The 26,341-nt window shown below is 44.1% G+C and overlaps 1 protein-coding gene across 2 annotated transcripts; it reads right to left on the reverse strand.

Annotated features, from left to right (window-relative positions):
* CUNH16orf78 (chromosome unknown C16orf78 homolog) lies at positions 1 to 26,341 on the reverse strand. Of its 2 annotated transcripts, none has more exons than XM_021170779.1 (6): positions 26,052 to 26,341; positions 22,252 to 22,356; positions 21,612 to 21,735; positions 6,605 to 6,640; positions 2,947 to 3,199; positions 1 to 258 (listed from the first exon to the last, which is right to left on the reverse strand). In XM_021170779.1, the coding sequence occupies exons 1-6, from the start codon at positions 26,196 to 26,198 to the stop codon at positions 111 to 113; spliced, it is 813 nt and encodes a 270-aa protein (XP_021026438.1). In that variant the 5' UTR covers positions 26,199 to 26,341; the 3' UTR covers positions 1 to 110. The 2 variants fall into 2 exon arrangements, with proteins under 2 accessions (XP_021026438.1, XP_085700406.1); XM_085844280.1 differs by having other exon boundaries at positions 22,252 to 22,432; positions 26,052 to 26,140.

A 26,341-nucleotide genomic window follows, 5' to 3' on the forward strand; every position in this document is an offset into this window, starting at 1 on the left:
TGACATCAGCTAGTGTGATGCATTTGACTTATTCGCCTGGTGCGGTCTACAGAAGCTAGTTAGGAGGGTGCTTAGTCGCTAAGGGAGTGAGTCTCCAGTGGGCAGAGCGGCTAGAGCGCTACGCTTAATCGATGTCCGAAGATCTTCTTTGCGTCTATCTCGGCCTCCACCATGTGGGGGTGGATGTCCACATCCATCCCTGCATCCTTGCACAGCTTGATCAAGGTCTTGATGTTGTTCTTGGACAAACGCAGGTACCTTAAAGAGAAGGTAGGGAGAGGTGACAAGAAGCCACGGGATCTGACTTTCACTAAAATGGCATTGGTTTTGGGCTTGGTGAAGTAGCCCACACCTTTAATCCCAACAAACTGGAAAGAGGAGACAGATCTCTGTGAGTCTGAGGCTAGCCTAGTCTACATAGTAAACTCTAGGATAGCCAGAACTATATATGGAGACCCTGTCTCAAAAACAAAACCAGAAACAAAGAAACAAGCAGAAAAACAAAACAAGCAAACAAAGTAACAAAAATAAAGAAGTAGGTGAGGCAAAGGGGTTGACCTTAAGTAGGAGGTCAGGCAAGAGACCTTGGCTTGGCTTCTCTGTGTGTCCCTGAAGGTGGCAGAGACGATAGGAACTCATGGTGCTATAACTCTTGGAAATCAACTTGCCAGGCATCACCGTGGGTATCACCAAAGAAAACAGGCTAATTTTCAATGATTCAGTCATGACATTCAGTCGTGACACCGCACAAAGTCCACGGAAGTTAAGAGAAGCTCTGCTATGGAAAGACAGGTGTTCATTTGGGAAATGGGGTGATCCACCCACAGAGTGACAGCCAGGTACAGAGTAGGCCATCCTGTTTGGAAGACTCTGTTAGAATAGCATCAGGAAGAAAGAGGAGATGGCTAATGTGGAGTGTGCTATGTGTAAGAGGGTGGAACACGGTGTGTTGCTCACTGCTGCAGGCAGTGAATCTAAGCCAAGGTTGGAGGCCTTCGAGTGTGTACACACAGAGCTTCAGGGGCAGGCCTACGTGCCCTTCCTTAACACACACACAGTTAAACAACAAGGTCATTGATTTAAAGTGTTTTCTAAAGCCTTGCAATTCTGCCTTCTGCTGAAGAGTGAAATTGATCCTATCTGTGCTGTGGGATCCAGACAGTTTCCTTATTCCGTCAACCTTGACCTTGGGACCGACTTTATATTTAATGACTTCATTTATCTAGTTATATTGAGACAGGATCTCATTACGTAGCTCAGACAACCTCAAACACAAAATCCTCCTGCCTCAGCTCCTGAGTGCTGGGATAACAGAGTGTGTTATTCTATTGCCTTCTTGGTTCCAGCTTTTGTAGAGAATAGATGTTACGAGCCACCTTCTGGCTGGTTATGGCTGACAAGGAGGAGCTGTGTTGCCATCACCAGCTTTCTGCCATGCCTGTGCCTGTGCCTGTGCCTGTGGGCTCTTGGTCCATGTGCTGCCTTTGTTTATGGCTCTAGCCCTCCCCTCCCAGGAGAGTCTGCCAGGGTGGTGTGGTGGACCAGCACTTTCACATGTGGCTTCCTTAAGACCCCACTGTACCATCTTCACCCTGGTCTTGCATGCCTCCCCAGTGACATCATGGATGTCATCTGTCTCAGTGCTCCTGCTCTGGGTGGGAAAGAAGCCTCCACTGTGGAGCTGAGCATCATTAGAGCCACACCGTTGCTTGTTCCTGTAAGCGCGTTTGGTTGGATGTTGCTTCTCATTGGCTCTATCCCTGCTTCACGTCTTAGTCTCCAGGAGCAATGGGTAGCACTGGTTAGTTTCTAGGCCCTGAGGCCAACTTTCACCTAAGATGGCTATACTGCTGCCAGCTTGGTGAGAGTGACCCCGCTATTCTGTTGCCTTAATTCTTCAGCTGAAGGTTGTTAACTTTGCCTGGAAGTTAAGGATGGCACTGGCCTCGGGTGTTTTCAGAGTGGAGACCTGGCTATGAGGTATGGATGGAGAAGAAGCAAGAGGTAAGTGGGGCTGTGGCTCAGTGGTGTAACATTGCCTGGCTCATGCAAGGCCCTGGGTTCCATTCCAACTGTGAGAAAAGAACAGGGTAAGTTGATGGCTCATGGTTGTCTTGGGAATCTAAACCCCAAACACAGCAGAAGGTCACTGGGGACAGTGACACTGTGAGAAATGTCCATTGTAGGATCTGCTATTTGAATACTGGGTCCTTCAGTTGATGGCACTGTCTGGGGAGGTCGAAGAGGGAGTGGTCTTAGTGGAGGAAGTGCATTATTGGGGGGGGATGGAGGGAGTGAGAAAGTCTCACCCTACTTCTAGTTTGCTTGTGTTTGAAGACATGAACTCTGAGCTTCTTGTTCCTGCCACTGGGCCTACAGCTTCTGAGCTCACCAATGTTCTTTCCTGCCACCATGGAAGGACCCCTCTGGAACTAAAAACCCAAAGAATCTCCTTCTCATCCAAGTTGCCTTGGTGGTGGTGTTTGCATAGCAACAGAAGAGTAATCAATATAGACGCTGTTGCCCAAGCTCACCAGTGACGGAACTCAGGGCAGTTTTCTTTGTGAGAAAGAGGCCACAGACAACCTGTCTCTTCCTTCTAATGAATCTCTATGGCTTCTGTTGTGAAGCAAATGGAAAGTGTGATGTTCCAGAGGCAGAGCTCAAAATGGCAGCCTGCCCCCCACCCCGGGCTGTTCATCCTGGGAATTCTAATAGGACTAAATATATTACTTGTAGCCTCTGATAGTAAAGACTACTGGGAAACCCAGGGCTTTGGCCTTGTAGCAATTCTTTGCCAGCTAGAGCCAGGTAAGGCTGGGCTGGCCCCCCTGCATGTCCAGGCATGTGTTCACAGCCTACTGACCTAGGCCTGCCTTTCCATGTTTAGGTACACGTTTACACACTGCTGTCTTAGGCCTGCCCAGAGGCCCCAGTGGTGCTCACCGGCAGCTCAGCACCTCCTCTGGCTTCAGCATCTTGCTGATCTCCATCTTGGGCTCCATGCCCTTCTCCATAAGGCTCTTCAGCTTGCGTTCATAGTTGTTGTCGGGAGCCTTGTTTGCCCAATCTCTCAGGATGCCTGCCCTCCGGCTGCCAAACATGCCTTCCTGAAGTCCAGGATCTGCGGAGCTTTGTCTTCGGAAAGCGCTTACCCGACTGTTGGTTTCTAGGGCTATGACATCCTTGATGTCTATGTCTGAAATTAGAAGATGCCCCCAGGAAGTTAGATCATGGCAGAGGTGAGAGTTGGGCAGGGAAGGGTGGTGGTAGTGAGCAAGACGGAACTAAAAGAATGTACAGACTCCTTGAAGCAGATCTGAGTCTTGGAAAGATCTCCTGTAGGGCTGCCCTCAGCTTTAGCCCAGCTTCCCTCCTGCCAGTCTTCCCAACTGCCTTCCGGCTCAGCTTCCTTCTCGCTCCTTTCTTTCAATCTTTCCTGTCCTCCCTTCCCAGAGGAAGGTCATCTAAAGGGAATTAGCCCAGAAGAAGAGATCAGAAGAGGTAAGAGTTGAACTGGGATTAAAAGGCCATAGTTTGTGGTGTGGAGACCCATTGCAGACGGCACACCGGACAGAGGAACAGCACACAGCTGCATAGGCAGTGAAACTGGGAAATGTCTGACAGGAACCAAACATGAAGCTAAACCTGGGACACCTTTGCTTTTCTTTGTTAGGTTCTTTAACACCATTGGATCTACATTTAAACCCCTCTGAGGGGTCAAACCACCCTTTCACAAGGGTTGCATCTCAGATAGCCTGCATTATGATTCATAACCACAGCAAGATTACAGTTATGAAATAGCATCGGAAATCATTTTATGGTTGTGGGGGGAGAGGGTCACCTCAACATGAGGAACTGTATTAAAGGGTCGTACGGTATCAAGAAGGCTGAGAACCACCACTCTCCGTGTTTTACAGAACTACCAAATGGCACACTGCCTACTCATTCCACATCTACTTGCTGTGATTGGTACAGAGCAAAGTCTATCGCTTCAAAAATACATCGTCAGTTAGAATGCCTTGAGTTTTGCAAATATTTTGGAGAAATGAAAGTATCTTCCTCATAGTATTTATTAAAAACTGTATATTCTTCTTGGCACAATGCATTTGACCGTCTAAAACAGTAAGGGCGGCGGGCTGAAGCCACACCCATTTTGGTTTAGGTTTTAATTAAAATGACTTTAGCGTCCCATAATTTTCCAATGAGATTGGGCAGTCTCATTTATTTTTCTATCTTTTGTTAATAAGATGGCTTCGTTTTATGAATGACTTTTGTCTATTGATACTACTGTGTGGCTTCTCCCTTAGTTGGCTGCTGTGAGTACATCTCAGGGTCCCTCACCCATGAGACGCAGCCTGCTCAGTCATGGAGTGCTAGGGATTACTTCAGACACCAGAGCATCTGATGTATTTTCACAGGTTAGGTATGTTTTGAATGTATTTTTTAGTATTTCTCGCATCTATATGTGAGTTTGTTGTAGTACTTTTTGGTATAATGTTACTAGAGAGTTATAATGGTTCATTAAGTTAATGCTGAGGTGTCCGGGTCTACATGATCTGTAAGGCTAGAGGGGCAGTGGGTGGTTTGTTCTTCACAGGCCAGTATCAACCACCCTCATGCAGGCTGCACTCTCTATAACAGCGGAGATAAAAGTCTTAAAGTGTGCAAGTATTCTTAGTATCCGAGTGCGAGGATTTCTTGCCCAGAAAGCATTGTATTTGGCCTCTGTTATTTTTTTTTCCTCATCTCACCAATGATTTACTCTCTCTCTCTTTTCCTGTCTGTCCTTATTACGGTGTAAAAAATCCAAGTTATTGCTCTTAGTGTTTGTTTTATGTAGGCAAGAACAATTACTTCTATTTTTCGTTCTTTGTGTTGGTTTCTCTGTGCCGAGAGGGTTTAAAATGCAATAGGCTTGCATGCATTAGTTATTTGATATGTAGGTAATTTTGTTATGTGTTTCTTAATCTCCATTTTTTTTTTAGTTTAAGAGTATCTTTTAACTTCATTTCTCATGAGTATTTTAGGACAAAGTAGATCTCTCTAAAATCCTTGTTTTAGGAAGCTGAAGAGATGTCTCAGTGTTTAAAACTCCATATTACTCTTGTACAGCACCCAAGTTCAGTTCCCAGCACCCATGTCTGGTGTCTTACAACCACCTGTCACTCCAGCTCCAGGGATCTGACACCTTACAGCCTCTGAAGGCATGTGTACACGTGTACAAAACCACACTCAGATATGTGTGCATATACATAATATGAAAAATAAAAATAAACATTTAAAAATAAACAAAATAGTTATGCTTCAAAATGAAAGCTTTTTGTTGTTGTTGTTGTTCTGGGGAAATATATAGGTGATGTTGACAAGCAATTTAAGATTTCCTCTGCTTTGATGTGAGTCTATAGTGTCTCTAACTGCATGACTGCAGCCTCTGACTGATTTCCTATTATAGCTTTTTACTTTGAAAGAGGAGTATTTGAAAGTTCCCAAGTAGTCATATTTTAGAAAAAGGATTTATTTCTACTTTATGCATATGAGTGTTTTGCTGTATGTATGTATGCACACTGTGTGTGCACTTTATTTCTATTTTATGCATATGAGTGTTTTGCTTGTATGTATGTATGTATGCGCACTGTGTGTGCACTTGGTGCCCATGGATGCCAAAGGATGGTGCCAGATCTCCTGGAACCGAATTTACATTTCTGAACCACCACATGACTTCTGGAAACTAAATCCAAGTCTTCTGCAAGGACAGACAATGCTTCTCATCACTGAGCCATCCCTCCAGCTCCAGAATATATTTTAAAAGGTTCTTCTAGATTCCTTCTGTGGTCCCTATTCAGTTGCATCTTTGGTTGTGGCTGTATAAGGTTCTTAATCATTCTTTAACATTTCAGAGTAGCTATCTCTGCTTCTTCCACATCTCTTTCTACCCCGTGCTACCTCATCTCATTTGCATTTCCTTGTTTTATCTCAAACTTAGCCTTTGTTATTTTATTTTATTTTTTAATCTTTTGGTTTTAAGGATGCATCTGAATTCTGACTTTGAAACCCACTATTTCCTAATTGATAGAATTGCTTTCTTTTGTGGCATTTCCTACAGACAGAGATGTAGATGACTGTGCATCTTTAACATTTCTAAACTTGCAGATACAAGTTACCCTGATGCTAGTGTGTGTGTGGTTTTATGAATTGTGGACTTTCCTCTGTAATCTAAAACAGCTTTCAGCATTGTGCCAGGTTCATTCTTTTCTTCTCATAAGCTTTCTCTTCCCTGTAAGCTTTCGAGTTCTACAACATTCAGGAATCTTCTCAGGATAGCCCTCTATCCCATGGGACCAGGCTCCCAGTGAGGGTCAGCGGATTGGGTGGAGAGTGGCTCGACTTGCCCAAGATCTTAGATGAATACAAAGTAGCCTTAGAACACCTCATGTCCCATCTGGTGTCTGGTCTGTGGCTGGTCCCTGACAAGGTGGCTAGGTTGGGTGACCTCAGCCCTGTCTGCTTGTGCATGGTGAGATTGGTGCTATGTTTCAGGGATGGGGCACTGTCACAGGTTCCTCTGAAAATCAGGGAGTTTAGAGCAACAACATATACTTTCCTGTGCTCTCCGATGTTCTTCTGGATCCAGACTGACCTGCAGTGGGAAGGACAGCAACACTATTAGAGGTTATGGCAATTCAAGGGCTTTCTCTCTCTCTGTGTGTGTGTGTCGTTTTACAACCATAGCATATACATTTAGCTAGTGAGCAAGCTATTGGTCAAACACACGATACCCCATTTCTAATTCAGGGTGAACCCAGATACCTTTTCCTGAAGCCTTCCCTTTTGGGAAAAAATGATCCCCACTTCTGGTATATCATTAAACAAATGAGTTAGGTTTTCAGTGGGCCACATTTGGGACTTGAGATGACTATTCATGTTGACAAAGGGTGCAGGATGTATGGCCATCATTTTCTGGAAAAGTCAATGGAGATTGTTTTCAGCCGAGGCTGGATAACAGAAAGTGAGGGTCTGCCCTCCCACACAATTAAAAGGAAACCTGGACATTGTGAAAGACCACAGCATTGAGACTTGGGACAACAGGCAGCACAAGACGGCGAGAAGAAAGAAGAGATGTAAACTGCATGACTGTCCCAGCTTGCAGCAGGCACAGCTATTCAGGTTAACACAGGGAGAGCTCCTCCAAGTTGATTAAGAGTGGACCATGTAGGGAAAATGAGGCAGCAACAGGAGATGTCTCTATAGACTGTTGCAGATGGATGGAAAGCCCCTCTTAGCTCAGTGCTGATCAGCAGTGCAGGAAAGGATGGGGGCACAGTGGTAGAAATGGTAGATCAGAAAAAGAATGTACCTACATTTGGGAGAGGGAGTCTCATGTAGCCTAGGATGGCCTTGATGCTATGTCGAGGATAACCTTAGCTTTCGGATCTTCCTGCTCTCACCTCTCAAGTCCTGTAATTACACATGTGTCCCATCATGCTTGGTACTATGTGATAGTTTCGGGGATTGAACACAAGACTCTGTGCATGTTAGGTAGTCCCCTACTGGTTGAGCCACACCCCAAAGTCTAGAAATGTCTATTTAAATGTACCACTATGCTCACCAAGACATGAGCATGCCTAGGGGCACAGAAGATTCAAAGTGACTCAGTGAACTTCTAGCGATAAAAATGACAATGTTTGAAATGAAACTATATGGGAATAACACAAGACTGGGAATTACAAAGACAAGAGGTTTGGAGATATAGCCACAGAGATGACACAAAATGACTCACGGAGAGAGAGAAGGCTGAAACTAGTGACCTGAGGAATTTCAACGTGTGATTAGGGTGTTCGGAAGACAGAGTGAGGAACTAAGAAAATATAATAATGGCTAAAATGGTGCAAAATTGATAAAATCTAGAAACCAAGAAGCCCTGCAAAACTCCAACACAAGTATATAAAGTACAAAGCAAATGACAGTGAGGCCCATCACTGGGCAACCCTTTAGAGGAAGACCTTGAAAGGACGCCTAAGAATGAGATGTATCAGGATCCAGAGGGCAGCCAGCTTCCAGACTCCCACTGGCACCACCGAGTCCAGCAGGGAGAGGGGCTGTAGAGACCTCGACCTGGGACAAAACGATGCACAGTCAGGACAGTCAAAGGTGAAATAAAGACCTCTTTGGATGTGCAAAAGCTGCAAAATCTTATACTCTCTTTTCAGATATGTTAAAAAAAAAAAGCTTCAAGGGAAGGGAGATGACTCCAGACAGAATTCTGGATGTACGCAAAGGAATGAAGAACACTTGGAATGCAGGCAAATATGAGTGAGTGAGTGTGTGTGTGTGTGTGTGTGTGTGTGTGTGAAATCCCACTGGTGCCTTGTGAACTTGTAACATGTGGAGAGCTATGGTGCTGGCAGCATAACATGAAGGGGCAAGAAATGGAAATGTCTCCTTGTAGGTCCCTTACGCTGGCAGGAAGAGGAGGAGACTGTGAGAAGTGAGGTGCAGGCTCAGGCCAGTGCAACAGGTTTATGGATCACAAACTAAGAAAGAGGAGGCAGGAACAAAAATGACCCACAGGGGTAGAAGAAAAAGGAGCAGGCAGGGATAGAATCGAATAGAAACCAATATCGGAAACAGCAGTTTGTAAACCCAGTCACATCCACACTACTGATGTGTTCATCTAATGTGGCGTACTTTGTATAGCTTGGCTGAGGTATAATTGACAAATAACCTTGCTTGTATTTAAAATGCATACGACGAAGATTTGTACTTCTGGATTGGGATGTGACTAAAGCCATCATGTTAAGGCATCCAACAGCATGGTTACACTCTCCGTGTAGCCGGTTAGCAAGTTGGAAGCTTGTAATGCTGTGTTTCTCACAGTAGTGTAGCAAGTTCGAGCGTGTCACGCAGGGCTGCTAACTACACTGACTATGACTCCATTGTCTTAGAGCTCAAGTGGAGGGGAGCACGGAGGTCTTTGTGCTCACACAAGCATTAGGGGATCCTGGAATGCCAGGCACCGAGAGTTGTTCCTTCAAGGGAAGGACTGCAGTGTCTGTTACCCACCCAGAAAGCCGCAGTGGACTGCTTTCCAGCCGCAGTGGACTGCTTTCTAGCCGCAGTGGACTGCTTCCCAGCCTGGTGACCTTTGCATTACCTGTGTGTCTGGAGACTTTTCCAGCACTAGATCCTCCCCCAGGCCCTTATCATATATTTTTGTTCTTCTGTCAATCTATAGAACCTATCTTCATGGACTTTACCGAGAGTTTTTGTATAATCACATCTGTTGTATATTTAGCTTATTTTACTCCCCAAGGAGATTTGTGTATGCTTTGTTGTGCACTTGGGATTGAGTTAATCATGTGCAGAATAGTTTTTTACTAAATTGTGCTGTGCTTAAATATGCCTAAAATAAACCCTCGGGGTCAGCCTCCTGAAGTTTGAACAAGTACCCACTACTAAGTTGTAGTGAAGCAAACTTGCTCTTTGTCTTGCTCAGCCTGTCACTCTGCTGTCTGTGAAGGTCTCGGGACTTTATCTTGAACTGAATGGCTACACCTTTGACAAGAGTATCCCCATTTTGACCCTTGAGGCCCTCAGAAAAACCACCAGTCTCCTATTTTTAGATCACATACACATGGGCTCACATAACAATTGTCTTCCTCCAACCTTTCACTTAGTCCAAAGCCCTCTCAATCCTTCCATGTCGTTAATATAGAAGTTACTACTTCTTTTTCATGCCTGTCTAACATTCCATAGTGTGTACACCCATCCATCAGTGCCACTTAGGCTGTTACCATTTCTAGTGTTGCACAAGTCCATTGATGTCCTAAGGACTTTGTTTTCTTTTTCCCTGGCTGTGTATCATGAGTGGGAGTGTCGGCTTATATGGCAATTCCTTTTAATTTTAAAAAGAAATTTTATGTTTTCCAAGATGCTCTGCCAGAGTACAGTCTCACCAACAGTGTGAAGCTCTCTTCTCTTCACACCCTTGCTGGTCCTTGCTCTTGCTTGTTTTTTGATTCTGGCTATCCTGAGTGGCGTGAGGTGGGACCCTCTGTGGCTTTGGCTACTATATTAGAGTTCTCCAGAGGAACAGAACTGATTAAATGAGTCTCTCTCTTTAATCTACATATTATAATGTATTTTATAAGTAGAGTTTATTATTCTAATAAATCTTTACATATTGTAAAGATTATATAGATATAATACACATAGATACATTATAATATAAATGTAATGTAATTATATTATATATTATGCATGTAATACATAATATTAAAATGTATATTATAGACACATGTAATATATAACAGACACATATATAAGCATATAAACATATATTATATAAGCATATATATATAAATCTTTATATATACACCTATACACACATACATGTAATATATATATGTATATATATGTATATATGTGTGTGTATATATACATATACATACATATATAATAGCTTAAAGGCTGGGTCTAGTAAATCCAACAATGGTTGTCTACCAAGGTAAGGTTCAAGAATCCAGTAATTCACTCAATGAGGTTGGATGTCTCAGTTGGTTTTCAATACACTTCAAAATCCTGAAGAAGTAGGTTCTACTGCTAATGAAGGAATGGGCTTGCTAGAAAACTTGAGAGCAAACAGGCAAAGGCCAAAAGCTTCCCTTTTCTGTGTCCTTTATATAGGCAGAAGGTGTGACCCACATTAAAGGTGACTCTTACTACAAAAGATCTGGATTAAAAGTATATCTTCTCACCTCAAAGATCCAGATTAGAAGTAGGTCTTCTAACTTTAAATAGTAAGAAAAAAACAACCCGCACAGGCGTGCCCAGCCATTCTGATTTTAGTTAATTCCAGATGTAGCCACATTGACAACCAAGATCAGTTATCACAGCTCTTGATAGGGATGCGGCTATATTCTTGGTGAATTTGGCTTACCTTGCCTGATGACTAATGTTTTGAACCTGCTCTTAGGAACTTGATGTATTTCTACGTAACATCTTTGGGATAACATTGTTTACTGATTATTTACCTATATTTAAAAACATTTTGGCTTTTGCTGTTGTCTATGAGTTCACTGTATGCTTGGATATTATTTAGTCTTTCTGTCACTGTATAAATACATGAGAAAGTTAATGGATAAAGAATTTAATTTTCGGTGAATGGCTTCAGTCAGTCTATGGTCAGCTGCTTTCATTGTTTCCAAGACTGTGGTAAATCGAGAGTGGGTAAATGTTTGGGCATCCCTGGAGAGCAGAGGAGGCTTTCCCAGTGCCTGCCCAAACAACCTACATTTTTGAGGCTTCACCTCCTGTTTTCTAATACTTTCCAACAATGCCTTTGTGTGAGGAGTCATCAGTGAGTCCACCTACAGAGCCAGCGGTCCCAGGGCCCAGTCACCTCTGATGTCTGACTCCAACAGCTGGGATTACGCCTTCAGCCCAGGAGCCTTTAGGGGCCACTTCATCTCCAAACCACAGCAGATGTCCACTCTTCTTTGGCAGGCAGGTTGTTAGTTACTTTTGAAGATTCAGTTTGCTGCACAGATGTCTTTTATTTTGACATGTTCCTTTGGTTTATATTTTGCAGTTATCATCTGTGGTTTGTGTGTGTGTGCGATATCGTAAAGTCATTGCCAAGACCAACATTAAAGAGTTCCTCCCTGTGTTTAATTACACAAGTTTGATAAGTTTCAGGTCTCACAGTTCAATCTTCAACCTACTGAGATTTTTTTTTTTTTGCTTTTGTCTTGGGTGCCATAGGGTACATTCCTTTGTATATGTTTATCCGTTTTCCCAATACCACTCACTGCATAGACTATTCTCTCTTTTGTATGTTCTTGGCACCCTTGTCAAACGCTCACTGATCATATGAGTGGGATTACTCCTAGGCGATGGTCTATTGTTCTGACGTCTCTGTTGTTTTTTAACCTGATGCCACACTGCTTTGATTACTACAGCTTTAGAGAATAGTTTGAGATCAGGAAATCTGATGCCTCTGACTTTTTTCTTCTATTTCTTTGTGAAAATCCAATAGGAATTTTGACAGATCTTATATTGACTCTGTAGACTATGTTGGGTAATATTGAAAATCTGAGAGCATTTTTCCAATCTGTGGACCAAGGTCCCTTTGTCTGTGGCTTCAGCACTGTCCTATGGTTTTCAAAGCATCTGTATCTTACCTTCTAAGTATTTTATTGTTTAGATGCCACTATAAATGTTTGTCTTGGAAACTTTCTTCTCAGGGGCTGGGGAGATGGCTTAGTGGGTAATTCTTGCTGCTCTTACAGTTTGGTTCTCAGCACCTACATCAGGCAGCTTACAACTGCCCGTAACATCAACTCCAGGGGCATCTGATGCCCTCTTCTGTCCTGAGTAACACACACACATAGTCACACACACATAGTCACACACACATAGTCACACACACATAGTCACACACACACACACACGAGAATAAAATCATAAAAAATTTTCTTTTCAGCTTTTGTTAAGTGAAATAAGCCAGACTGATAAACACAATAGTTTTCTCTCATGTGGATGTTAAATTGTGTGTGTGTGTGTGTACATAAATTCATTTATGTTTAAATAAGAATGAAAGTAGATATGGAAGTTATCTGGGAAAAGACAGACTAGTAAGGAAAGGGTGAATGAGGTCAGAATACGTGATACAGGTGACAATGTATTATGAAACCCATTGCTATGGGTGATGAATGCATGCCAGTAAAACTGAAATAAAATCAATTCTAATCTGTTTAACTTTAATTTGCTCATTAATTCAGTTGTGTTTTATTTGTTTTAGAAGTCTTCAAAATTTTGTGACTATGACATCTAAAAACTGATGATTTTATTTCGTCCTCTCTGGTTTTGGTCTCTCAGATTTCTTTTTCTCACCTAAGTGCTCTGGCCAGGGCATCCAGTGTCATGGTGAATGGAAAGGGCTAGTGGGTACCCTTGCCTAGTTCCTCATCTCAGGGTTTCACTGTGAGTGTGACATCAGCTGTGGTCTAGTCATGTGTGGTCTCTGCTCTGGTGAGGTGAATTTCCTGTGATTTATTGAGTCTATCTCATAAAACGATGTTGAATCTGGACAGAAACTTTTGACCTGATTTCTATTCTTGTTCTGCTACTACAGCACACTGTGTGGATTTTTGTGTGTTAAGCATCCTTCCATGTTGGGGGTGGCTTGTGCTGGGTCATTGTGGCAGTCATTCTAGTGTGTGCTAGATTTGGCTAGGTTCAGCTGTTACAATGGGTACTGGCCTATGACATTCTTTTTCTCACCATCTTTTTAAAACTGACTTTGGTATCAGGACACGGAGGTCCTTTGGGGATATTCTCTGCTCTTCTGTGGCTTAGAAAAATTTGAGAAGGATTGGCATTGATTCTCATCTGAACATTTGATATGGATCCCCATGAAGCCATCAGGCTCTGGGCTTTTAATCACAGGTTTTGATTATTGACTCAATCTCCTTTCTATTGGTTTGATTACTTTTGACAGGTTTCGTTTTTCTAGGGGTTGACTTTCTTACAGGCAATGACTTATTGATATTGAGTCAGTTATAACAGTTCCTCATGTTCTTTGCTCTTCTGTGGCATCTGTAATGTTGACATTTTATGTATAAAATCACCTTTTTTATTTTCCAGTTCGTCTTGCTAGAGAATTGGCCACCTCCTTAAAACATCAACTGTTAGTTTCATTGGCCATTTTATTGTATGAGAGTCTAAATAATAATTATCTTTGTTATTTACTTTGTTCTGTTAACATGAGCTTAGGGTTTATTATTATTATTTTTATTTAGTTGCAATTTTCTATTTCTGTCGGCAGCGCCTGTACTCATCGACACCTGGGATGCAGGGGCAGGCCACCTTCGGTGATTGTGTGCGAGGCTTCCCTTTTCCCGTCTCCAGGTTCATACTATGTACTTTTGGACTTCTGGGATATTCCAGAGCACTATTTATCAGTTTCTTTTGAGTCTGGTTAAATGCGGAGAAGACATCTTCATGGATCTGAGGCCTAATGTGTACTCTATCCTGGAGGGCACCCATCCTGCTTGAGAAGCAAGCCCAGAGGCTTCTCTTTAGACAGACGGACGCTCTGTGTGCATCTGTGAGGACCATTTGGTCTTGTGTTTTTCCAATCTGCGCTCCCCCTCCCCCCAATTGATTTTCTGTCCAGATGATGTATCATTTCCCCCTCTCTAGGTTATTGAATCCACTACTATTATTGCCTTGCTATTTATTTCTGCTTTCAGTGCTGTTAACATTTGTTTTATCTATTCAGGTGATCCAAGGTTGGATGCATAGATATTTACAACTGTTGGGTCTTCTGACGAATTGACCTCTTCACTGCTGTATAATAACCTTCATGGTCTATTTCATCTGATACCCGTCCAGCCACCTCCTGCCTTTTCCATTTACACAGTCTCTTTCTTCCAGGCCTTTACTTTTCAGCCCATGTGTGCTTTTAAAAGTTCAAACAGGTCTCTGCGGTCAGCATAGCTAGGTTTTTTTTTTTTTTTTTAAGCTTTCCAACTAGTCTATTTGGATTAGCAAATGCTATAGATTACACGTACTCTTCAGACTCACTTGTTGGAACCGAAATCCTTGATTGAGTGGTGTGGGCAAAGTGGGTTGTCCGGGAGCTGCCTGGTTAATATAGCCCAGAGAGCATGTTGTCACATAGGGAGTCCATTCTCCACACTTCCTTTCCTGAGCACATCAGCTGCCCTTCCCCTTCAACTGTTTATGATACAGGACGAGAGTCCTTGGCAGGTGCTGTGGCCAGCATATCCCTGAGCCGTGTGCTCTCCCAAGTGAGGAAAATAAGGCTTTCTCCTAGCTGGTGCACAATATTGCTACAATCACACAAATGGACTGGGGAGACTTTTATATTTAAGGACAAGGATTTACTGTTGCTACTTTGTCTTGCACGCCTTTTGTTTCTCTTTGTCCTCCCCTCCACCCTGGTGTGTTGCTGTGGTGTTTTGCCCCCTTTCTCCTAATAGCTTGCATATCTACTACAGGTTTTTCTTCCATGACTACCATGAGTATTTTAAGCTCGGAGCAGTTAGCCTTGATGACATAGAAATGGCTTCTGTTTGTGGTGCTGGGCTTTGAACTTCAGCCTCCTGTTCTAGGCAAGGTCTCTACCCATGAACTACCACCCCCCACTCCAGCCCACAATTTAAATTTTTAATTTTACATATTCATTAGGAAAGCAGTATGGCTATAGATTTTTTCTAAATATATTGAACTTTATTAACCTTTGGGGGAAAGTAACAACCCCAGTTCATAATCATAAGTAGCTCATGAAACTTGCTAGTGGACACACAAGATAACAAATATATGCCTCACAATGCATGCTCACAACAATTTGGTAAGTTCCACAATTAGGGTGAATGTGTACCAATACTATACAGTCAATTATGAAAGATAAAAAAATTTAAAAACTTTCGCCCTTACTGGATATGTCTCATAGTTATAGCTTTTAAGGTGTTTGGTTTGGGGGATGCAGACGTGCCCAGTAGGTAAGAGCACGCACTGTTCTTGCAGAGGATCTGGGTTTGGTTCCTGGAACCCCAAATCAGGGGGCTCACAAGTACCTGTCACGCCAGCTCCAGGGGATCGAACACTGGCCTCTTCAGGAACCTTTATGCATGGGCCCACACCCACATATGGACTACACACCACATAAGTGTGCAAAATTAAATCTAAAAGACATGTTTACTTTTTACTTTTGGATATGATTTGTATAGAGCCATTATATTACATCACAAGCATTACAATGCCACAGATTCTGAGTTTGACTATAGTTCCTGTTACCAGGGAGAGTGTTACATTCCTTAGTGTGTATGTTGTTAATACATATCCCCTCAGTTCTGTTGAAAGACACGCTCTAGCTGCAGTACAGATGAACTCCTTCCAATGTTGCCTGTTCGGAAAAAAATCCTGACTGCCTCCACCCCCTTTTCTCTGAGTCAGGGTCTCATGTAGGCTAGGCTGGCCTTGAATTGTGACTCTGCATGTTCAGCCCCTGAGTGCTGGCACTACAGGCATGTGCCATCATGTTTGCTTGTCTTTTCCATTTCTTTCTTTCCTTCTTTCTTTCTTTCTTTCTTTCTTTCTTTCTTTCTTTCTTTCTTTCTTTCTTTCTTTCTTTCTTTCTCTCTCTTTCTTCTCCTTCCTTCCTTCCTTCCTTCCTTCCTTCCTTTTTTCTTTCTTTCTTTCTTTCTTTCTTTCTTTCTTTCTTTCTTTCTTTTTTTGGGTTTTTCAAGACAGGGTTTCTCTGTATAGCCCTGGCTGTCCTGGAACTCACTTTGTAGACCAGGCTGGCCTAGAACTCAGAAATCCACCTGCCTCTGCCTCCTGAGTGCTGGGATTAAAGGCGTGCGCCACCACGCCCGGCCCTGTCTCTTCCATTTCTAAAGCACAGCTTTCACTTGGTTAGTATTTTGGGGTATTGGGTGTCCCTTTTTAAAAAATTTTGAATATGTCATTTACCTGTGTCCATATCTACAGCATTTCCATTTAGAAATTCAGTCTTCTGGAAGCTCGCTGTGTGAGAAAAGTTACTTTTCGGTTGCTTTCAATCTTTTTTTCTTCTTCTTAGACTTGGGATTTAATTTAGTATAGCTGTTTTGGGGTCTCATGAACCTGTAAATTTTTCCTCTCCCTAAATTTTGGACGTTTTCATTCATTCATTCTTTCATTCGTCCATTCATTTATTTGTTTACAGACAGGGTATCCTCAGGCCTTGGCTAGCCTGAAACTTACTCTGCAGACCAGGCTGGCCTCAGGCTCACAGAGATCCTCCTAACCCTACCTGATGAGTACTGGGATTAAAGGAAAGGTGCACACTATTCTGACCATGCTGGTTCGTTTATTCCTTAGATGATCTGCCGCTGGTCTTTCTTCTCTTTCTTGGACAGCCATGATGCATGCATTATTTTATTTTCTTGAATTTTCTTTTTGTCCCTCTCACTAGATCATATCAAAAGTGTCTTTGAATTGAGGTATCTTCTATTTCATTGGCTATGCTGTGAAAATGTGCCATTGCTTGTCCCATTTTAGACACTATGTGATTCTCAGACTTTTAGATTTCTGGTTTTTTTTTTAAAGCAATTCTGTTTTGTTTTTCCCTGTACTTCTCATTTTATTCAAATATTCTTTTCCTAATTTCATTTTGTTGCCTGTTTTATTTTATTTTTTTTTAATTTTCTAAAGATTTATTTATTTCATATATGTGAGTACACTGACACTGTCTTCAGACACACCAGAAGAGGGCATCAGATCTTATTACAGATGGTTGTGAGCCACCATGTGGTTGCTGGGAATTGAACTCAGGACCTCTTGAAGAGCAGTCAGTGCTCTTAACCACTGAGCCATCTCTCCAGCCCCACTTGCTTTATTTTTTAATCTCCTGTTTTTTAAATTTAATTTTTTTCACGTTTTCCTCTCCCCCATCTCAGACCCATCACAGATCCTCACCCATCTAACTCCATGCTCTCTCTCTCTCTCTCTCTCTTCCTCCCTCCCTTCCTTTCTTCTTGTCTCCCTCTCTCTCTCCGTCCCTCTCCCTTTCTAGAAATCAAACAAGCAAAACAAACAAAACCCCAGAATTTAAAAAAGAAAACAAAGAAAAAGCACAAGATATGCACACATGTGCACAAGTGCACACAATGACAGACACAATATCACCACTACTATCATTCAAATAGAACCCATAAAAACACAGGAGCAGAAGCCATAATTAATATACAAAAGCAAAAGGGCAGTAAGGTTGTAAACTCTGAGACAGAGCAACAAATATAAGATGACAAACAAACAAGCAAACAAAACCCAACAATAACAACAACAACACACCTCTAAGAATAGCACTGAGTTCATTTTGTGTTGGTGATATCTGCTGGGCATGGAGTTTTCCATTAGGTGTGGTCTATGTACCCAGTAAAACTTCACTGGAGACAACTTCTTTTTCTTTTGCAAGTGGTTGCCAATTGGAGATGGCTTCTTGGTTAGGGATGGGACCTCATGTCATGTCATATCCCTCTCAGCACCGGGACCCCATCTCGCTTGGACCTGTACAGGCCCTGTGTGTGCTGCCACAGTCTCTGTGCTGGACCTTCTGTGTTTAGAAGGCCTTATTTTCTTGGTGTTCTCTGATCCCCTCTAGCTCTTTAGGTCGCTCCCCTCCTCTTCCATAAGCAGCCTGAGCCCTGAGGAGAGGGATTAGGACTGGGTGGTCCAAGGCACTTTTGAAACATTGTCCTGTCGTGGGTCTTAGTACTAGTTCCTATCTACTGGAGGATACTTGTCCAATGATGGTAGCCTTATAGTTCATTAGGCTTTAAGATAGTTTTGAATTATTTTTAGTCAGTTCAGCGATCTTCAATTCCTTTGTGGTAATTTACCCACCATATGAGTTTTATTATAGAAAATAATAAAAGAAAGTGGCAACACTGTGAAGAAAACCACATTAAACATAAACACACAAATTAGGAAGGTGAATGTGGCAGCCATAGAAGGGGAAGCTGCAAGAAGCTAGTTCAGTGGAGGATTAAGTGCAAATTAAGAGAACAGTGGGGAAGGAAAAGGGAAGATAAACAGGTGAAGGCATAAAGACCGGAGAAACATTCGACCAGGTCATGAAGGTTGAAGGAGGAAGGTACCAAGAAGGATGGCTTGCTTTCTGCTTTGGCAATTTCACTGTCCTCCTCTGAGGTGGGCAAAGCTTTGTTGAGCCTGTATAGTTCAGGGTAGCATTGGGAGTTAGGCAGGTAACTGGCTTCATGCTTACACTGAGGCTGCCTGATCTCCATCCTGTCTCCCAGTTCAGATCCCGCCTGCTTGTCTAAGGTAGCTTGCAAGACTGCATAGGAATATGTCCTTACTGTGGCTAAGCTCAGCCTGACTCAGTCCTGGATGCCAAATATGGACAGGTGCGGGTGCTTCTTTGATGCCTCTAAACACCTGCTCCTGTGTTTGCGTGGACCCCTTTACTGCCCTCCGGTGGCTATGGGCTGTTTCACATCAAAAGAAGCAAGACTTTCCAGTTCTCAGACAAGGTAAATCTGTCTTCGATGGTGAGGAAGAGGGTAAGAGGACAACAGTGGGAAAAACTGCCCGCAAGTCAGCCTTCATGTGAGGTGAAAACCATTACTCCGCTGCCAGGAGGTTCAATTAGGAAAGAGACCAATTTTGTTTAGGAAAATTTCTTCATAGCTCTCTTTAGGAATGAGACAGAAGAACAAATCAGATTAAGTAAAAAGTCAGTCAGATTGCTTCTCGGCCTTTTGGCTAAGATCAAGTGTCAGTCAGTGGCACTGCGTGGGGTGGAGAGTGCAGTGTCAGAGGCAAGGATGGAGGAAAGAGGGAGGAAGGAGAGCCCCCAGAACTCAGACTGAGGAAGAATTCCTGAGCAGGCTTTTGCTCTCCGCCTCATACAGGCAGAGCTGGCAACAATGAATCCCAGGGCTTCTGGTTGTCTAACTCTAAACTCAGCCTGGAACTTTCAGAAAACCCCAGGAAGCCTTCCCTACTTACAAGAGCAGCCAAGAAAACCTTTGTGGGGCTAGGAGACAAAGGAGTCTGAAGAATGGAAGTGGGGTGTCCTGAGCAGCCTCTGGTTTGTTAGCGATGCACCTCTGTGATGTGGATTCTTGCCCTCTTGCTGCCCCTGAAAGTCTCAGTAAAGTCTGCTCACACACAAAGACTTCCTGTGAGGAGTCTGGCAGAAATCACAATGGCAAGGCTTCGGGAGGCAGGGGAAGAAGTGGGGGCTCTGCTGGAAGCAAGAACCCAACAGGGCCACCTCTGGGGTAACAGTGATGACGGGGGAGTCGCAGAGCTTGGCTGGAGTACGGAGCTTCCCATCTTGATTTTGATTTCTAATTGAGAATGTATATAGCTTTATATACTAAGAACAGTTAGAATAGGTCCAAAGAAAACAAACAGGGCTTCTACTACCCGTTCACTCACTTTTCCTGAGAGATAATATCTCATAACTCTAGTTATTTTTTTGTTTTTAGAATTCTGGTTTCTTTCCAAAACACAGAAATATTGTAAGCGCATGCTTTCATTTGAACCCCAGATGTAGGGCTGTGGGGCTGCTTCGGACTGTGCGGGGCAGTTGCCTATGATTTGCTTCGCGCTGCGTTCCAGCAGAAGCAGAGCTTTGCCAGCTTTAGGTAATGTCTGCAACTGTATGACACTTGGAATTCTGGGAACTTTTCAGAGAGTACATAAATGGTCGGACCCCAGAGGTGGAGGAGGTGGTGACTGCTGGTCATTTAGGGAGGTTGGTTGTGGTTTGTTAGTAGCCGTGTCAATCAAAGAAGAAACAAAGAGAAGGAAATCAGATTCAGATCTATCTCTCTCTCTCTCTCTCTCTCTCTCTCTCTCTCTCTCTCTCTCTCTCTCTCTCTCTCCACATCCCCCCACTATCCCTTCTCTTCTATGTAGTGTTAGGAGAAGAAACCAGGGGGATAAAGCGTGGGGAAGAAGAAGAACCCACAAAGTAGCACAGATCAGCTACCTATAACCACAGTGCATTGACCAAAAGGGAGGTGTGTATGGGTGATCATTTGCATAGCTTCTTTGGACTAGATGCATGTTCTGCTAATGTGCTGTTGTGGCTTCAATCCAGTGTCCCACAGTGCTTTGAGCCCTGCGGTCCTTAGAGGGATGCTCTGTCAAACTAAACTGTGTCAGACCAGAGGCTTTGGTTTGCTTGTCACGGCTTTGGCGTACTTAGTGAAAAGTTGTGGAGGGAATTTCTTTTGGAACACAAGGGGGAACAACTTAGTGACCCCTGCTCCAAATTCCTACCAACTTTTTCTTTCTTTCTTTTTCTTTCTTTCTTTCTTTCTTTCTTTCTTTCTTTCTTTCTTTCTTTCTTTCTTTTTTCATTTTTATTTCAAAAGCTTGGATCCCACCAACTTTCTACATGGGCACGCAGAAATCCCACTTGCACCTCAAGCTTGTCCCCCAAGAGTCTAAGCACAACAAAAGCTTAATGTATCTGTTTTCCAGCCCTGTGGCAGGCACCACCTCACTGGCCTTTCCTTGTGTCAGGCTGGTGATTTATAGGCCCCCTATGGTTGCAACCTCACAACCACACTGCAGGGAAAGTAGTCACTATATCATTCTATATGTGGCTAATCTAGACCCAGAGCATGGTCAGGATAACACAGCTGAGTTGGGTGTGGTGGTGGAGCAGGGCTGTAAACTGTAACCCAGGCCTGTCCCTCTCTAGGAATGCATACCATTTTACAGATGTCAGGTCACCAGGATGGCACCTTCTGTAGTAGACATTGTCATAGTGTTTGAGTTAGAGAATTTGGACCTCACCGGAATAGTTCAGGAGCATGTATCACACTGTGCTGGATTCCTGACAATGTAGAGACCAACAACCACTCCCCTCCTATCCACAGCATACCCAGATTGTCAAATGCTACCCTGGGTGGTTCCCTAAGAACCCTGCATGCTGGCTCCTGGCTCCTATGTACACAGGTTGGATCGGCATGGATGCTGCAGCTCTTCCATTATCTCTTAGAAATTGGCCAAGGGAGGTCAGTTCTGGTATCCCAGGGCCCGTGTATTTTCCTTACCAGCCTTCTTATTGCTATCCCTGAAGTTGGCAGTGATCATGCTCAGACGCTTGCTCTTTAGGTCTATTTCATTTCTCTTGCGGTAAATGGTGGGTTCCTTCTTCTTGACAGGACGTACGTAGCCCTTGGAAAGCAGGAGAGAAGTTATGCTCTGCTTAGAGGACCTTGCTCAGCATCCTCTAAACCCAAACTGAGAAATTTCCCCAGCTTGCTCGAGGACCTGGCCTGAGCCCAGGAAGAGTTCCAGGGAGCAGAAGTGTCTTCCATGCTGGCTTCCTGAGACTTCACTTTTATCTCTCCTTGTCTCATAAGGGTACATGCAGCCTATGCTCGCAGGCAGGTCTGGGATACCCTGTAGGTACAGGACTGAGTGTTCTGTACCTACAGGGTTCTCTGGGCCCTGGTAACATGGTGTATGGAGGGATGTGGGTGGAGGAATGTAAGATGCTCACCCTTAAACTGGACTGCAGGAAAGCAGAGACTGTTGGGGAAGCTGCAAGGTGTGTGTGTGTGTGTGTGTGTGTGTGTGTGTGTGCAGAAGACTCATCTCTTGGGGTGTCATTATTGTTCAGAGAGGTGTCTCAGGGTGGCAGACACCATAGTAGAGGAGCAGCTCTGGGGGAGGGGGAGAGGTGGTTACCTTGTGGAAGGTCACTTTGCGGCTGTCTTTTTCTAGCTTCTTCTTAGTGACTACGTTTTTCTTTCCTGCCTTCTCTTCTGTACTCTTTGTCTCTTCCTTCTTTTTCTGTAAAGGCAGGATAAAGGGCTCTGCAGCCATCCTGTGCGGGTTCTACCCACTGTCTCTAAATAGGAGGACACTCCTGGCAAGTGGGAAACCAAGTTTTAGTACCAATACTCTAGAGCCTCTTGTCCCTTCACTGTCCCTTGGCCTCTGGACCACCCTGGCATGTATCCCTGGCATCTGTGACAAGACCCCCAAAGGACCCCAGATCTCCAGGAGCTGGCTTCCCTGCTCCTACTAGTAGACAGTGTTGGTGTGTTTGTGGTGTGTGTGTGTGTGCGCGCGCGCGAATGTGTGTATGCAGATGCTTGCTAATGTTACTAAGGGTGGGAGGCCACAGAGGTTGACCTCCATCCTCAAATTCCTCCCAACCTTATTTTTGAGACAGAGTTTCTCACTGAGCATGGAGCTCAACATTTTGGCTAGGTTGGCTGGCCAGCGACTCCTCAGAGTCTGTTTGTTTCCAGTCCCCTGTGCTAGATGTCCAGGGGTCACCATGTCTGGCTTTTTATTTGGATGGATTCTGAGATCTGCTCTTGAATGAGTGAAGTGAGTTGCCTGTGGCCTGTGATGGCTTTGCTATTCCCTAATGGAAGCAGAGTGGACAGGTCCTAAGGACCTCCAAGTTCCTGTGGATAAAGAGCTTCTCAGAGCACATTTAGGATAACACCACCCGGGAAGTAGCCTGTTCAGCCTTATCAAGGTGGGGAGAGGTTGCAGAACTATAGTGGGAAAGATCAGGTCGACCAACTTCAGAGTATGCCACTCGTGGTTCCCAAGGTTGGACGGCCTGGGCTTCAGTTCCAGGTCACCTTGCCCTGTTACTTGCTTAGTGGCTGCACTACCCTGGGCAAATGCCCGTTCTCTCTCTGGTTCAGTTTGGGGTCCATACACAATAACTGCTCTCTGGATGTGATAGGAAGACCCTGAGAGGGATGTGGGCTGGTTGCTGAGCTGGCAATGGACAACACAGAAAATCCAGGGTTTATCTATTTTAGTTTGGTTTCTATGGTTTTCATAAAACACCATGACCAAAAGCAACTTGGGAGGACAGGGGTTATCTGTCTTATCTGCCCTGATCACAGGGTAAATAGGGTAGATAGGGTGGAAACCCCAGCAGAAACTTGATTTCCATGGCTTGCTCAGCCTGCTTTCTTAGAGCATCCAGAATCCTAATGCCTAGGCCTGGCAACTGCCCACGGTGAACTGTATCCTTCCACCACAATCAATCAATAAAAATGTCCCACATACTTGCTTATGGACTAATCTGATGGAGGCATTTTCTCAGTTGAAGTTGCCTCTACCCAGATAATCCTAGGTTGTTTCAAATTGACAGAAAAACTACCCGGCACAGTACTCAACGCCAGGACTCATAAAGCTCCCTTCCAAGAAGGGCAGCTGGTTCATGTCAGCATGGTGTTGTATGGCTTAGTGAGAAAAGAGTTATTTAGTGTTTGTGTCAAGACTGGGTTTGCAGGTGGAATAAGGGATAGGGTATTTCCTCCTCCAGGATGCACTCTGACACTCCAGAACCCATGTCCCCAGAGAGCTACTCAGAACAGTTCTATTCAGTCGGTTTGGGAGATTGCTGGGAATGTGATGTGGTAGAGCCTTAGACCCAAGCGACATGCAGAAGACAGTAATTCAAAGTCCTCTGTGACATAGATAATTCTGGATCTCAAGGGCTCATCAGACCAAGTGACCATTGTGCCCACATCATCATCAGGAGTCTGGAAGGGAATTGTGCTGTTCAGGCAGGACTGTCAATTTGATAGGACTGAGAATCACCTAGGAGGTTAACAGAGCATGTGTTTGTATGTGTGTGTATGTGTGTGATGTTTCCAGAAACAATCAGATCCCAAGGGATCTGACCCAGTCCAGATTCATCTCTTGATGAATTCATAACAGGATTATTGTGTAGTGGAGAGAGTGGGGGGTAGGGCCCATTGGGACGAGTAGGTTCCTGGGGGCATGTAGTAAGGGCAATAGCTTACCCTTCCCTTTCTGGCGTTTTCTCTTCTTCCTGCTGTCATGATATGAACTGCTCTTCTTCACTGCACACTCCTCACTACAATGGCCTGAACTCACTGGAAACACGGCCCAAAGGAATCTTCACTCCCTTCAGTTTCTGATAGGTGCTGCCCCAGTGCACAGGGAGCCACCAAATTAGGGGCAAAATCAGGGTTGCAGGCCTGACCCAGTGAAAGAGGAATGGAGAACCAAGGGTCTTCTCCCATGAAAGACCTGCCACCCTTCTTCAGAAATTTAGATGCTTCTGGGGCACATGGTGATGGATGGAGATTTGTGCTTTAAATGTCAATTTGTTTCCTTTCTAGGTTTCAAATTACTTATACTGCAGCCTACTTGCAAGGCAAAGCTGCTGAAACAGTAGGACATCATCTCTCTGAAAGGAGATGGGGACCTATTAACCTTGAAAAGCAGAGAACTCCTGAGACTGATACTGAATTTTAAGAGATCCAACAGCCAGCCCTCCACCACCCTCAACCCCAGATGATGAGACAGACAGGCTATCAGAGGTCCTTCTGGCTGCATGAGAGGAGTAAATAGACGAGCAGGCAAGCGTCTGCTGGAAGCAGAGTACGGAACTGCGGAGATATCGGAGCAAGCTGTAACAAAGCTCAGACGTGGAGACTGACTATATCTGAACTTGAGCTACTGCTCTGTCCTGTTCAGACGCTGAGACCTTTGTTGATAGAGTTTTCTAGTTTGTCAGCTGAGGGTAATCATGGCTCTCAGCCATACAGTCTGGCTAGAAGTGCATGACAGTACAGAGTAGCTAAGGATGACCGTCATTCTTAGTCATGCCATCGTCACCGATAAGCTCTGGGACTGTAGATTCTAGGATCCAAGCATCCTTTCTGGCTGGGAGATGTTGGGTCTGAGTATTTTCGGAAGAGGGTGCCACCTTCCACAGGCCTGACTTGATTTTCATAGACAATGGGTCCAGGGGACCTAAGCTTCTCAGGAAACCAAAGGCAAATTTGATATCTAAGACTTCCAGAGAAAGAGGACTGGCTGGTGAGAGCAGGCCCTGAGGTGTGTGTGGGGGGGGGGGGCGGGGGAGGGAGACATATTGTAGTAGGAATCTCAGTGTGGGAACTGAGTAGGAATGAACGATCTATCCTGGAGAAAGGGAGGGTCTGGGGACAGTAGAAGGGCTGTGTTACCCACATGGAGGACCAATAAGCCAATGTCTATGACTGTTTCCAAACCTGAGAGATACTAGCAATGTCTACAGTTTGACCTAACTTTAGAGACTTCCTCCTCACTAAAGACTCTGACCCAAGTGCTTTCTAGAGTGTCAACTTCAGATCACTTGTATTTGAGCAACCTTTTTTTTTCTTTTCCCTCTGAAATATAAATCTGTTAGCCTCATCCTACATTTTCCGTAGAGAAGCATCTTTCTCAAGGACCAGGAGCCATCCTTTAAAATACAGTCACTAGTAAAGATTGTAATCCTGTCTTTGGAAGGATAGGAGGAACCCAATCATGATAACTGCCATTAGGAAACAAAGACAAGCCTATCTAAGGTAAACCATCTCTCCCTAGGGCTTGCTCACTAGCTTACTCCAGTGTTTAAAACATGATTGCCCTTTGTTTGGGAGTGTTGAATTCCAACTCTCTTTCCTGTTAGTAATTTTGCACAGTCTTCCAGCAAATTCTCCCATCATACACACCTGAAGGCCACGCTTCTTGCCCTGCCTCCGCTCCAGCCACTCCAGCACCCGGGTCAGGTCAGACATTCGCCTCTCCTCAGCTGTCCTCCAGAAGGACTTCCTCTCAGTGGGCATCAGATTCTCGGTGCCTTCTACCACTTCTGTCATGTTGATATCTCAGTTGTGCCCTACAACAGAGTCTGTCACTCTTCTCTCTGAATCCTGGATTGGCTGGTGTGGGAGTCAGAGGCAGGATGTGGCCTCTGGATGTAGTGACAAAGGACAGAGGCAGGATACAAATGGATGTTGAC

This window comes from Mus caroli, unplaced genomic scaffold, assembly GCF_978045245.1.
Source record: "Mus caroli unplaced genomic scaffold, Mus_caroli_1 scaffold_10, whole genome shotgun sequence".
Lineage (NCBI taxonomy): Eukaryota > Metazoa > Chordata > Mammalia > Rodentia > Muridae > Mus > Mus caroli.

Coding starts and splice junctions, on each gene's coding strand:
- CUNH16orf78 (XM_021170779.1), bottom strand. CDS start 26,198: ATGACAGAAGTGGTAGAAGGCACCGAGAATCTGATGCCCACTGAGAGG. Junction 22,357..26,051: donor GCAAGAAGCGTGGCCTTCAG/GTGTGTATGATG, acceptor CTGCCTTTACAG/AAAAAGAAGGAAGAGACAAA. Junction 6,641..21,611: donor GGATAGCAATAAGAAGGCTG/GTAAGGAAAATA, acceptor TTCCCACTGCAG/GTCAGTCTGGATCCAGAAGA.